General features: G+C 37.9%; 1 protein-coding gene across 1 annotated transcript in view; it reads right to left on the bottom strand.

Annotated features, from left to right (window-relative positions):
• LTA4H (leukotriene A4 hydrolase) overlaps positions 1–15,065 on the bottom strand; it is a 41,666-nt gene that overhangs the window by 6,826 nt on the left and 19,775 nt on the right. Inside the window, exons 3-14 of the mRNA XM_064283711.1 lie at positions 14,788–14,908; positions 12,030–12,098; positions 9,782–9,886; positions 7,880–7,932; positions 6,564–6,636; positions 6,161–6,301; positions 4,067–4,090; positions 3,594–3,664; positions 2,499–2,610; positions 1,759–1,903; positions 549–652; positions 49–119 (exon numbers count right to left, since the gene is read on the bottom strand). Of these exons, the coding sequence (XP_064139781.1) occupies positions 49–119; positions 549–652; positions 1,759–1,903; positions 2,499–2,610; positions 3,594–3,664; positions 4,067–4,090; positions 6,161–6,301; positions 6,564–6,636; positions 7,880–7,932; positions 9,782–9,886; positions 12,030–12,098; positions 14,788–14,908 (1,089 nt within the window). The remainder of the gene's footprint in view (positions 1–48; positions 120–548; positions 653–1,758; positions 1,904–2,498; positions 2,611–3,593; positions 3,665–4,066; positions 4,091–6,160; positions 6,302–6,563; positions 6,637–7,879; positions 7,933–9,781; positions 9,887–12,029; positions 12,099–14,787; positions 14,909–15,065) is intronic.

The raw sequence follows: 15,065 nt of genomic DNA, 5'->3' as shown, positions 1-15,065 counted from the left end.
CAGGATTTAAGAGAATGAGAAGGAAAGTATTATCGAGAAAGCACTTGCTTGGGTTTTACAGGAGGCAGTCCAGGAGAGTACAGCCAGGCATTCCAATCAACTTGATTCAGGATATCAGCCTGAGAACAGTAAGAAAAATACCCAGTTAGCCACCGAACAAATCCTTCTGTTTGGAAAAAAAAAAATCTAAAGCAAACTTTTAGGTCCTCAGATCTATAATTCTGTCTACATTGGCATGTCAAGATAATTCCCAAGTTGCTTTCTAAAATAAATATGTATTAATCAGTAGTGTTCTGTTAAATAATTAAAATAGGAAAATTAGGCATACCATAAAATGAAATTCTGACCTAATTTTATAAAAAATAGGAAAATTCTACACATTAGTTCATGTTGTTGACATCACTTATTAAACAGGATAAAATACAAGATTTAGTCTTAAAACAAATTTTATACCAATATTGCTATTAAGCAATTCAAATCAGGCTAACAAATTGCTAATAAATAAAGATGTATGGGCATAAAATATAAGAAAGGTTTTTAAATCCAACCTTATCTTTAAAGTGGGAATAAAGGAAATCCTTCCAGTCATCAGTGGTTATGCTCTTGTAAGAAAATTTCTTAACATAAGCCTTTAAGAATCCTAGGAATATCTCTAAAAGTGTTAAAAAAAAAAAAAAAAATCAATTAATAGAAAGGTAAAGGTAACTATTTAGCTTTTTTGTGCTTGGGCATTGTGCTATTAACCACAGAGAACATTTAAAGAATAGGAAAACAGGCAAGGGCTTTAAGAGTAAAGACTGCTCAAAAAAGGAGGTAGGACTTAAGTTGGGCCTTAAAGAATAAATACAATTTCGTAGAAAGGAGAAGAGAAATCCTAATTAACCCAGTTTAGGGGGATGACACAAATGAACACACAGAAAAGGGATGAACAACACAAGTTCTAAAAGCAGTGACCCTAGCATGACTAAAAAACCCAAACCCATTGCCGTCGAGTTGAATAAGATCAGATGGGAAGAATGTCCGTGAATGCCCTCCTCCCGCCCCGCTCCAACTCATGGAGGGCCTTCAAAGTCAAACAGCAAAGGAGAACACCTAAAGGCCCATCAGTAGGGGCAGATTACACAAATTCAGCATATCTATCAACTCGACAGCACTGGGTTTTTTTTTTATATAATGAAATACTACGATGGCATTTAAAAGCATGAGATAGAGCTCATGTACTAACATGGAAGGATATATGTGAAATACTGTTGTGAAAAAAAAAACAATGCAGAACATATACAGTATGACTTCTTCTGTAATTGAAATAACTATACATATTTATTTGTCTATTTATAGTTAAACAAATAAATACGTATAGCTATTTATACTTATGGCACTGTTTTTTTTTTTATTTATACTTAGTAAATATCTGGAGCCACACACACCAAACTGCTGAAACTGGTTACCCCTGGGGCTGAGGGACCCTCACTTGTTACTCATAAACTTTGATAGCGCATAAATTTTTTCAGTAAGCACATGCTACTTTTTTAATTTTTAAAATATGGATAAGGTTTTTAAAAAGTCAAGAAGCACAACTTAGAACCCAGGTTCTATTCAAGGTTTTAAATAGAGAGGTGACATTAGAAAACAAAAATTTCTTTGGCAGCCAGATACAGAATAAACTGGAAATAAAAAACAGAGTTTAAAATCCTTCCTCATTTTTTTACATTACTTTCAAAAAGAAAAAAAAAACATCTGAAAATGCCTACTACTCACCTGGTCCTCCGAGAAGCTGTTCGAGGTAAAAGAGTAAAGCAAAGCCCTTCTCATACGGAACCAAAGAATATGCTACGTCAGGGTCAACATCCTTCAGATCAACCACGAGTTTGGTGAAAGGTCCTGTATCCCCAAAAGTCTTTACCTGCAAGACAGAGACGTGGATGAATGTTCACATATGAAGACTGGTATCACCGCACAAACACGCTAATACGCAAGCATTACTTCACTCAGTGGCATAACTTTTTGGGGAGTCTAGAACTTGAAAAATTATGAGGCTGGAAATAGCAGGATATGTTGGCATAAATTTCTGGAAGTCTATTCATGGAATGGCTACTTGTTCCTGATATTTCTTGCCCAATAAGAGGCTTTATTCTTATAAAAGACTAGGAAAAGGTCTACAATGCCTGGTCAGCAAATACATATATATATATATATATATATATATATATATATATATATACATATATATACACATGTCTCAAATGAAATTCAAACATAGTAACCAGCAAAAGACCCAAAGAAACCCTGCAGCTCCCAGTTCGGACAATGATCACTATCTTACACAGGTATAATGAAGGACATTTACCGATGCAGTAGTATACTTATACCAGCATCTGCTTCTGTCTCCACACCTATAAAAATGACTTTGTTGCTACCTGGTAAAGATGCTTTACAAACTAAGTTTTTTGACATCTATGAGTTCTGGGTGAATGCTTTTAAAAATGTGACTCATTTACTGTATTCTGTAGTTCTCCCCATCCTCCCAGAGCATGAAAATGTCTGAACTTTTCACCAAACAATCGTCCACAAATGTGGCGTTCCAAGTACACAGTATGTCCTTCATTTAACCTAAAAAAAAAAAAAGAAACACTGATACAGCTGAGGGGAAGTAGCATTTTAATCAACAAGGTATTTTCTTTTTTTTATTAAAAAAAAAATTATTGTACTTTAGATGAAGGTTTACAGAGCAAATTAGTTTCTTATTAAACAATTAAGACACATACTGTTTTGTGACACTGGTTGGCCAACCCCACGACATGTCAATTCTCTCCCCTTCGTGACCTTGGGTTCCCCATTACCAGCTTTTCTACCCCCTCCTGCCTTCTCATCCTTGCCCCGGGGCTGGTGTGCCCACTGAGCCTTGTTTTGTTTTATGGGTCTGTCTAATCTTTGGCTGAAGGGTAAACCTCAGGAGTGACTTCAGTATTGAGCTAAAGGGGTGTCAAGAGGCCATACTCTCAGGGTTTCTCCAGTCTCTGTCAGGCCAGTAAGTCTGGTCTTTTTTTTTGTGAGTTAGAATTTTGTTCTACATTTTTCTCCAGCTCTGTCCGGGACCCTCTATTGTGTTTCCTGTCAGAGCAGTCATTGGTGGTAGCCTGGTACCATCTAGTTGTACAGGACTCAGTCTGGTAGAGATTGTCGTACTTGTGGTCCACAAGTCATTTGGACTAATCTTTCCCTTGTGTCTTTGGTTTTCCAAGGTATTTCTTTTGGGCTTTCCTACAGATTAACGCAATTGTCTGAGCAGATGGCCTATGTGGTTCCCCTGCAGCTAGTTCAGAGCAATGGGAAGCCCAGCAGATGGCAACAGGGAAAATTACGCCACAGTTCTGGTTTTATGTGTCCATGTAGTAAAATGTGTCTGCATCAGAGACTAATAAAATAAACTGAATACCTACAATGTACCTAATGCTGGGACAAGTCTTACAGAATTAAAAAATTTTTTCTACCTTGATAATAACATCATATGTAATTAGGAGTACTCGGAGACATGGAATCAATCAATCAATAACAAGAACCAATAAGGAAATTGAAAAAAAAAAAAAACTTACCAAAAGTGATCCCAAGTTTTGTTGGTCACTAGATTTCCTGTCCAACTATGAGATATTTCATGTGCAATAACCTAGAGGAAAAAGTGAAAGTGGTTAGTGGAAAAATTTATTACCTTAACTTAAAATAATCCACTCTTTAGGCACTCTAGTCCTTTCAACAACACTGTTAACTCCATTTTTTTAATCATTAGTTAAGATATTCAGGAGTTTCTCAGTTTAGCAAAAGAAAAAATATATACATATATATAATTGTGTCGAAGAACATATGGCTTAGTTAAAATAATTAGAAACAAAGGTTATTTGGAAAATACTAAATTAAATGGATACGTAACTCCATTAGTAAATATTTCATAAAAATATGAAAAGACTGAACCATAAAATTTTCTTAAATCTGTTAACTAATTGTTTAATTTTAAAATCAGTTGATTTAATACTTCTTGAGGATAAGACCATAACAAGAAACTTTAACTTACATTGGAGAGTGACTTGTCACCTGCCTAAAACAAAAAAAGGAAATTACTTTAGTATTTCAGTAATCAAATTACAGACTTTATCTAAAAGACCACCTGCTTCAATGCCTAGTAATCTAGCATTAATGACCCACTGTGTTTCTATTGGAGCCCTGGTGGCATAGTGGTTAATAGCTTGGCTGCTAATCAAACGGTTGGCAGTTCGAATCCACCAAACTGCTCCTTGGAAACCCTATGGGACACTTCTACTCTGTTCTATAGGGTTGCTATGAGTTGGAAATGATCGGCAGCAGTGAGTTTGGTTTTGGTGTTTCTACTCTGGCACTCTAAAAAATTCGAAAGAGACATGCATTCAGAAAACAAACAAAAAATACAGGACAAAAAACAACATAATTCTTTCTCTCATTAAGGCTAGGGAATTTTTTCCAATACCAGGAGGGCCAGTACACTTGTCTCTAATTAACTTCTGGGAAACATTTCTCCTCCTATCATTTCTTTCTGTCCTTTTATCTGCAATATACTTAAGAAAAGTTTACAGTTTCCTGTGCTTTATTTTATTTATTTAGCTGCTAATTCATTGCTCTCCTGATTCTAGGAATTATTTAAAGTAGTTTGCGAAAGCCTAAACAAACAAAAAAACCCAGTGCCAAAAGTTGATTCAGACTCACAGTGACCCTATCAGACAGAGTAGAACTGCCCCATACGGTTTCCAAGGCTGTAATCTTTATGTAAGCAGACTACCACATCTTTCTCCCTTGGAGTGGCTAGTGGGTTCAAACAACTGACCTTTGGGTTAGCAGCCCAGCGCTTAACCACTGTGCCACCAGGGACTCCTTTGCGGCCTAATCTTTTCCTGTATGTGGCACACTGAGTTTTTTTTCACCAGTACCTACATGGTAAAGGAAAGCCTGGTGGCATAGTGGTTAAGAGCTATGGCTGCTAACCAAAAGGCTGGCAGTTCAAATCTATCAGGTGCTCCTTGGGAACTCTATGAGGCAGTTCTACTCTGTCCTATAGGGTCACTATGAGTTGGAATTGACTCAACAGCTACGGGTTTGGTTATTTGGCAAATGTGAAGTCCCTGCGTGGTGGAAATGGTTAACATGCTTGGCTGCTAACCAGAGAGTTGGAGGTCTGAGTCTACCCAGAGGTGCCTTAGAAGAAAGATCTGGAGATCTACTTCCAAAAAATCAGCCACCGAAAACCCTATGGAGCACAGTTTTACTCTGACACAGAAGGGGTTGCCATGAGTGGGAATCCACTCTGCAACAGCTGGTAACTGGTGTATAAAAAAAAATATAGCAAGTGAAAATGGTATGGTTTGTTTGTCTAGAAACATAATTCACCAATCGGTGGTGGTTACATAGCCTCCTCCCTCTCCAAACGCCCAAATCCAAAACACCTTGAACATAATATTCTCCCCCCTCAAATGGCCAATTTATTTTCTTTTGAAAGATGAGATGATGAGGATAACCACAATAAGGAATAAAATTGAAACAAGGTGTCATGGATTGAATTATGTCCCCCGAAAATGTGTGTATCAATTTGGCTGGGCTTGATAACTGGTATTGTGCGATTTTCCTATATGTTGTCAATCCTGCCTCTATGATAATGAGGGAGGATGGGCGGCAATTGTGTTGGTGAGGCAGGACTCAGTCTACAAGATTGGATTGTGTCTTGAGGCACTCTCTTGAGATATAAAAGAGAAAAGTGAGCAGAAAGACAGCGGGACTTCATACCACCAAGAAAGCAGTGCTGGGAGCAGAGCGTATCCTTTGGACCCAGAGTCCCTGTGTGGAGAAGCTCCTCGTCTGGGGGAAGACTGACGAGAAGGCTGACAGGGAGAGAAAGGTTTCCCCTGGAGCTGATGCCCTGAAGTTGGACTTTTAGCCTACTTTACTCTGAAGAAATAAGTTTCTCTTTGTTCAAGCCAGCCACTTGTGGTATTTCTGTTATAGCAGCACTAGATGACTAAGACAGAATTGTTACATGAACAAGAGAAATGGTTTGTTTTATAGTATTAGGAATCTAAGGTTCTTCAGGCCTAGGTTTATTTTTGAGAAGCCTAATTTCAAATGAAGAAACATTTACACTTACCAGTAGAGTAGGAGTTACAAAAGTAAGGCAAGGATTCTCCATACCGCCAAAAGGGAAGGAGGGTGGAAGGACCAACAGGTCATACTGTCCCCATACATATGGTCCTCCCAGATCTTCTGCAATTTGAAGCATCGATTCAGTCTGAAAAATTAATGTGTATATATGTATGTCTTCATTATTTACTGTAATAAATTTCTTAGAAGTGTATATTGCTTTCTATGAAGTTTATGAATTAATGATGCTTATTTTAAATGAAAATGATAGAAGGAATCTAGCAACTAGAAATTCACATAAAATATGTTTCATTCTTTTGCTACATCACTTAAAACGATTCCATTTCATGGTCAAAATCTTAAACCTATTGTCTACCACGATGGATAAAAAGGGTAACTGCGTGACCAACCTCAGAAAATTCATAAGCAGACTTTTCGACCTGCTCCTTCTCAGACCATACCAATGTTCTTGGGCCAATTTGCCTGCAAAATTAAAAAGCTTAGTAAAAAAGAAATTCAAGAGCAATTAGTACTCACTTGGTTCTTGTGCTCAATAAAGCCTCATGTAATTGGTGGCTGCCATATTGGACAGCGCAAGTCTACACTGCATGGTTCTGAAGTCAGACTGCCTAGGTTTGGGTCCTGGCTCTGCCACTTCCTAGCTGTGTGATTCTGGGTAAATTAGTAAAATCACTGAGTATCAGTTTCTTCATTGGTAAAATAGGGAAAAATAATAGTATCTACTCTGCAGGGTTGGTGTGAAGGTTTAGTGAGATAATGCACTGGACTTGTTACATAATAAGAGCTCAGTATCATCAGCTGCTATTGATAATTATTATAAATATCATTTATTGAGTATGTCTTACAGACCAGAAACTAAACTAGGTGCTTTATATATAATAGGTCTGTTAATCCTCAGAAAAATCCTTTGAAGTACATACTATTATTTCCGTTTTTCAGGTGAAGAAAAATAAAACTCAAAGAGGTTGCTGAGTTGCCCAAGGATGTAGGTAGTAACTGCTGGGGCTGGAATCTGAATCTGTGTTTGCCTGACTTCTCCACCCTCTCTACATTTCTGGCAATTTAAAGAATGTGATCACTATCAAAAAAAAAAAAACAAAAAACCAAACCCGTTGCCCTCCAGTTGGTTCCAACTCAAAGCGACCCTATAGGACAGAGTAAAACTGCCCCAGAGGGCTTCCAAGGGGTGCCTGGTGGATTTGAACTGCTGTCCTTTTGGTTAGCAGCCATAGCACTTAACCACTATGCCACCAGGGTTTCCTGTGGTCACTACATACATTCTTAATTCTCAGTCGTTTAGAAATAAGAAACAGAAAATTAAAAAGGAAGGGAACTCTAGATATGGTAAAAGTTAAATAAGATATCTTACATTTCTATAATATTTACAGGCTTCGAAATGCTTCAATATGTTTTATATCATTTGTCGCACACAACCACCCAGTGAGTAAAGGCAGAAACAACTGCAACTTTGAGAATGAGGAAATGGAGTTTCCAAGAAGTGAGTTGCTTAAGCTTAGACTAGAACCCAGATCTTTAACCAAAGGTAAAAGCATGCTCATTCTACAATACTTGGAAAATCTAAGGTGTAATTGGTAAAGACTTTCTAATTTAAAATTTGCTTAGATTTTATAATTAAATTAGAATTTTTCTGGAGCTGTTATTAGAAATCTGGAGGAATACCCAAATGAGATGCTTGAAAGCTCACCTGCTTTCTAAAGCTCCGACAACTAAAGCAATCAAGTAGCAGGGTATCGGAACCTAGAGGGGGCAAGCAAACACACACCCATGCTTGCATTAGCGTTTAAAAAGTTTACAGAGTAAGACGATTCATATTTAAAATTACACAAATTCCCCTTCAAATCTCCAAATGTTGGTATGGATGACTTTCCTTTTGTTCTTCTCAAATAGTTCTCATTTGTAAGAGCTCAAATAACTCAAACTGTAAAACATTTCAAAATATCTATTTCTTTTTTATTCTACCAGGAGGGAACACTCCCAACGTGTGAAAAATATGCCTGCAGTAGTATTACAAGATACGTTTTAAGCATGTCTCAAAAATTAACCTGTACGAAGGCAACCGTGTTTTTTTCTTAGGTTTGAAAACACTACTGGTATATTCTACAGACACAAAAAATAGTTCAGCAATAAATGGATGCCTAGGTTATGGGAGCCTGGAACTAATTTTCCTGGGTTTTAAGAAGCTGAGGCGGGAGCAGAATTGCCCATTGTAGTTCATTTCTGTGTTCTATTAAGATGCATTAAAAAAACATTCATACACACACACGCACACACACTCATGCAAGGTCAAAGATACAAGTCAAATTACCAGCTACATGGGAACTTTGAATTTAAAGGACTGTAGTGCTTTTTTGCTATAAGACAGCTCTGCCGTTTGTAAACTCTACACAATCACATTCCTGCAAGCCTATGCGGGTGAAATGGTGACTTGAAGAAATAGGAAGCTTGCTACAGACAGGAGTGGGAGAAAGTGGAATCTGCACTCATTCCCTACCACGATTATCCAGCAACTTCTTCCTCCAACGCAACATTCTCTGTAAGTAGAAAACAATCTTTTTTTTTTAAAAAATTGTGCTTTAGATGACGTTTTACAGACCAAACTAGTTTCTCATTAAACAATGAGTATACATATTGTTTTGTGACATTGGTTGCCAATCCCACAATGTGCCAACACTCTCCTTTCTTGACCTTGGGTTCCCAATCACCAGCTTTCCTGGCCCCTCCTGCCTTCTCGTCTTTGCCCCTGGACTGGTGTGCCCCCTTTAGTCTTGTTTTGTTTTATGGGCCTGTCTAATCTTTGGCTGAAGGGTGAACCTCAGGAGTGACTTCATTGCTGAGCTAAAAGGGTGTCAGGGAGCCATACTCTTGGGGTTTTTCCGGTGTCTGTCAGACCATTAAGTCTGGTCTTTTTTTTTTTTCTCTGTGAGTTAGAATTCTGTTCTACATTTTTCTCCAGCTTTGTCCAGAACCCTGTATTGTGATCTCTGTCAGAGCAGTCAGTAGGGGGAGCCGGGCTCCAACTAGTTGTGCTGGACTCAGTCTGGTAAAGGCTGTAGTACTTGTAGTCCATTACTCATTTGGACTAATCTTTCCCTTCTGTCTTTGGTTTTCTTCATTCTCCCTCGCTCCAGATACAGTGAGACCAGTGGAGTATTTTAGATGGCTGCTCACAAGCTTTTAAGACCCCGTGCTCACCAAAGTAGCATGTAGAACATTTTCTTTATAAACTATGTTATGCCAACTGATCTAGATGTTCCCCAAGACCATGGTCTCCACAGCCCTCGGCCCAGTAATTCAGTCCCTCAGGGAATCTAATGTATCTATGGAGCTTCCATGACTGCCTTGTGCAAGCTGTGCTGGCTTCCCCAGTGCTGTACACTGACTTATCCCTTCACCAAAGTTACCACTTATCTACTGCCTATTTAGTAAAAACAATCTTTTAAAAGTACACAAGAAAAAGGAATAAAGAAAACCAAAAAACAAAAGCTGTTTTTTTTTTTTTTTTAAAGCAATCTTGCTCTTTGGATGGGTACAAGCTACCTGTAGTTTACCACCAACTAACACAAAAATCAAGACCCTGTTATCTTACTTTCTGGTTGAATCTATAGATTTTCCTGCTTGAATCTTTTGGATCAGGTGCTTCTCCATCACGAATAGCACTCATAAGTGCCACCAGTTCTTTAGGGACAGACACCTAATTGAGAAGAAAAGTAATTTCCAGTTATAAATAGGTTATATGTATCTTAAAATACACATCTAACTTTTTTTTTCCTTCTTGACTATGTATGTAATACACAAACTATGAACTCAAAAAGGAACCCTGGTGGTACAGTGGTTAAGGGCTTAGTTGCTAACCAAAAGGCTAATGATTTGAACCCACCAGCTACTCCCTGGGAGAAAGATGTGGCAGTCTGCTTCCTTAAAGATTGTAGCCTTAGAAACCCTATGGAACAGTTCTACTCTGTCCTATGGGGTCACTGAGTTGGAATCAACTCAACGGCAATGAGTTTGGGTTTTTGTTTTTTTTTTAATGAACTCAATGGGTAAGTATACATCGGTTTTATAAATAGAATTAGCAATATGTAAAACTAGCTTTAAAAATAAATTTGAAATTCCTATCTACCCATATTAAGAGCAGAGTTTTGGAAGAAACTGGATTAAAAGCCCTGCTCTGCCACTTACCAACTACATGGCCATGGGCTAATGATGTCCCTGAGCCTCAGATTCACCATCAAACGAAGGGTTCATAGGTTTGTTGCAAGGAACAAAAACTATAAATGAAGAGCCTAACACTGTGCCTGGTAATGGTAGTGACATCTCCCATTCTCCTACACGCCCCACCCCCCGCCCCATCAAAGATTCAGAAGTATGCTGTATTCATTTTAGGACAGAGAATACAGTTTTGGACAATTTTATATTTTAGATAAATCCTTGGAGCTACGAGGAGAAGAATCCTTTAAGGGTGATGACTATGAAAACTAAAACTTATTGCCAAAAACCGTGAAATAATTTTCTCTGGAAATTTATACGGAAAGCTCCTTATGGAGCAAACCACATGGTGACTTAAGTGTGCATTCTAATTCTAGCACCATGATTCTAGTAGTTTAATTTCTAATAAATGCCAGAATGAAGTGCTAACAAGGACACATTCAGTAAGTGCCAGACTTTCAGGTTTTTCTTGCATGGCCCAGGACTCAGAGGTAATGCTGAGGCAGGTACAAAATTTGAAGGTTAAGTTCTAGTGCTACAACCACCACAGATCTAAAAACAAAAAACACTCAGGAACTAATTTGGTTTAGCCTCCTCTCTTTATTTGGTAGTGAAATGTTTTATAGATGAGACAACTGTGGTTGTGAGGTTAAATGGCCTGACCAAGGTCACACAGTTATTAAGTCATAGAGAAGAGCCCAGAACCCTGGGATTCTCTGCCTCCAAGTTTAGCATTCTATAGCACTTTACCAGGTGTTCTTTGGTTGTGGGATGGTCTGGAAATCAAATCAAGAAGGCCCCCAAAATACAGGTTGGTCCTCAGTTCTATTTCCTTGGACTAAGTACCTAGGTCTAGCCTCTGGCATACAAAACAAACAATAAAAATAAAACAAAACAAAACCAATTGCTGTTGAGTCAGTTCCAACTGACAGCGACCCTATGAGACAGACCAGAACTGCCCCATAGGGTTTCCAAGTAGCAGCTGGTGGATTCGAACTGCCAACCTTTTGGTTAGCAGCTAAGCTCTTAACCACTATGCAAGGACCATCAAGAAGTTAGCTCAGGAATAAGCTGGAAATATACACTGAGAAGTCTGCAACATATGTACATTAGTGTACCTAGTTGGCCCTGGTGGCCTAACATTAAGCCCTCGGCTGCTAACCAAAAGGCTCGAACCCACCAGCTGATCTGTTCCTATAAAGATCACAGCCTCAAAGCCCTGTGGGGAAGTTTTACTCTGTCCTACAGGATCGCTGTGAGTCGGAATCAACTCGATGGCTCACCGCCACCACAACAACATAGTGGATTTATGGAAACTTTAATCCAGCAAATATGTCAATTTTTAAAAGTTAAAAATGTTCTTCCAAAATTCTTGCTTTTAGGTCCTGAATTCTGAATTTCTTTTAAAATCAGAATGGTATCCACTTCCTTTTCTTACTTACAGTGTTCAAAACTGCATTTCATAGAAATTCAAAATGAGGCCCATAGCCTCTTTTTTACATATTTCAGGTAGAATTTCAGTAAAATACTTCTAGCTGTAAAAATTCCAATCACTATCTCTGCTTATCAATTATGTCACATTTACTTGTGTGGATCCTTTAATTCAGTTAATAATTTGTGATGTTTACCTCTGCACTGTAGGTTAATTTCACAGAAGGAGTATCTTGGCAAGGAAGAACTGCCCTGCAGTGGATGGCCTGTGAGGGAAAGAAAATAGAAATGGTCATTCTCCATTCTTATAAATCAAGTCATTAAAAAATCATTAGAATTGCAGCATAATTCTTAGGTATGTTCTTTTTAAAAATAATGTCTCACATTTCCCGAGATCTTTTAAAGGAGCAAAAGTTGATTTGTGGATAAGATCTGATTTTCCATTTTAATGTGTGGTTCAGCCCTCACCTTTCAGTTGAAGGATGAAGCAAACTGTTAAGCAGTGTTCCCTACTTTATGCTCTGAGTAAGAGCAGTGTTCCGCAAGGAGCTCCTAACAACCCTGAAAAAACAGGGTTCTTTAGTCAAATAAATTTGAGAGCCCTGGCATACTACCTCCCTGACTTGGAGAGTAACTAGGCACATTAGCCTGCTGGAGGTTCTGAAAAGACTACAGTAAAGAAATCTTTTGGATTTCTCACACTCATTTTAACATTAAACTCCTGTTTCCCTGGTTAGTTATTAACATTTAATAGGACTCCAGTGTTCTGAGGAACACAACCTGAGAAATGTTGTTGTCTTGACATTTTCAATCTTGCAGCAAGTTTTGAAAGTAAAAACAAGGAAGAAAAGGAGAAAGAACAGTCTTCCTCAATACAATCTAGACATGATCATATAATATACAAAGTGTTTCTCTGCTTCCACATCAATCTGTCAAAAATACTGGTTCAATCAAGAAGAATGGCCAGAGCACCCAGGATTTTATGCTCTGGCCAGTCTACAAATATGTCTGTGTTGATTGCTGACGAGCTAAGGAACCCTAGTATCATTAAAACAGGCTCTACCGAGTTTAAAGGAATACTGATTATAACACCCCTCTCTGCAGTTGTTAGAAATTCTAGGCATAATTTGTTGCACTACAAACTTCCTTAAAACCCCCATACTCTAGCCCTTTTCATTTCAGATGTAGAAGACTCCCCATGAGTATGGGCTCCTGAAGAACCTCTTCGTAGATTAAGGAGGGCTAGAAGGACCACCTGGTTCTCTTTCCCAAAATAGAATTCCAGGACCATGCCTCTAGAATCTTTAATGGGCCCTAGTTAGGTTTGGCATTGCATGTATTTAATTGTATAAGAACAGGTAAACATACAGAACAACTATAAGAAAAGTCATCAAACAAAATCACATCTACATGTTTACTATCAACTGTAATAATTCATTAACTCTCTTTCCCATATTTCACTGCTGCCAATATGAAATAGAATAATATATTCAGAACTCATATTGTGATTCATATATCTTGCATTTCTTGCCAACTTTAGCTTGTGGGTGTTCTATGAGAAATACTGCCTGAAAATCAGATTTTACAAAAAAAATAGAGTGTGCACAATTTGTACATTCTTGCCAAGAGCATCACACCTCTTCCAGATTAATGAACTAAGGGTTTCTTAAATTAAGGGGATATTTTAATTGACAATAGAATGTAAACATGACTAATTAACGTGCTAATATTGTTTTCTTTTTAATAGATACATTTAACTTTGAGCCTACCATAATATCTATCATATGAATATGGGGAGGATTATAAATGCAAAGGAAATCCTGGTGGCATAGTGGTTAAGTGCTACGGATGCTAATGCTATCCAAAAGGTTGGCAGTTCAAATCCACCAGGCGCTCATTGGAAACTTTATGGGGCAGTTCTACTCTGACCTATAGGGTCACTATGAGTCGGAATCGACTTGATGGCAACAGGTTATAAATGCAAAATACCTACCATAATATTTGGAAATACAGTGAATGTTTAATGAAGTGAGTTTCTTCAATTGTAAATTATTTGATTATTAACAGAATTAAGGAGCCCTGGTGGCACCATGGTTAAAAGTGCTCGGCTGCTAATGAAAGTTCAACAGTTTGAACGCACCAGCCGCTCCATGGAAGAAAGATGTGGCAGTCTGCTTCCATAATGATTTACAGCCTTGGAAACCCTGTCGACAGTTCTACTCTGTCCTACAGGGTCACTACGAGTTGGAATCAACTCAACAGCAGTGGGTTTGGTTTGGTTTAACAGAAATAAGTCTTTTTTTTTTTTTTCCTCAGAAGATAGTTTGATACTTATTACCCTTGTAATAGATTGCCTTTAATTATATGACTCTTTATCTTTAGTTTTTAATCAGAAAACAAAAATAGTTTAAATTATATCATTTTAAAGGTACACTGAATACACTTACATAATATATACATTTGTAAATGTGTAAGGAAAAACCTGGAAAGGCTATATACCAAACTCAACGGTGATGACCTCTGGGCAACGGTGTCTGGAGGGGCGTGGGGAATATGATCTTTCACTTCCCACTTCTTTACTGCTAGCGTTTTTTATAACAATTACATATTACTTTTGTTTTTTCCTTTCATTCTATCACCATTTTTTTGAGTGTCCACTTTGTACCAGGTTCTGTGCCAGGTGCTGGGGATATAAACATGATTAAGATATACACCATGTCCTAGGTGAACATGCTCTCAGAGTAAAGGAAGCTTATTTTTTAATGCAACATATGACTGTGTTAATATTGAGATATACAGATAAAGAATACATATGTATATTGTTTTTATAATATAATTTAAAACACTCCCTTAGGTCAGACCCACGTATCCGTAAGACCACTGCTCATTTTGCTTCATTCAGCTGCACGTCCTGGGACCTTTCCGTAGAACAAATCATTCCAGAGTCCTTTTTACCTGGCACTGACTAAAGAGATACGGGTATTCCTTCCCCGAAGTCTGCTCAGGAGTGAGCCATTGAAGAGCAGTAGATTTTGGAGACGTCTCAAAAGAAATTTCTATAATGACTTCTTGATTTCTGTGTGAAACAAATAAATGTATTAGTAGAATATAATTCCATCTCTGGGGACAATTAGAAGACAGCTAAGATTTGCATTCATAATACATATGCTAAATAATATAAACAACACTGTGGGAGGTCTCAAGGCTGGGGGACACTCGTTACTGACTAGGAG

This window comes from Loxodonta africana, chromosome 4, assembly GCF_030014295.1.
Source record: "Loxodonta africana isolate mLoxAfr1 chromosome 4, mLoxAfr1.hap2, whole genome shotgun sequence".
Classification (NCBI taxonomy): Eukaryota; Metazoa; Chordata; class Mammalia; order Proboscidea; family Elephantidae; genus Loxodonta; species Loxodonta africana.
This window is presented reverse-complemented; position numbering and strand designations above follow the sequence as displayed.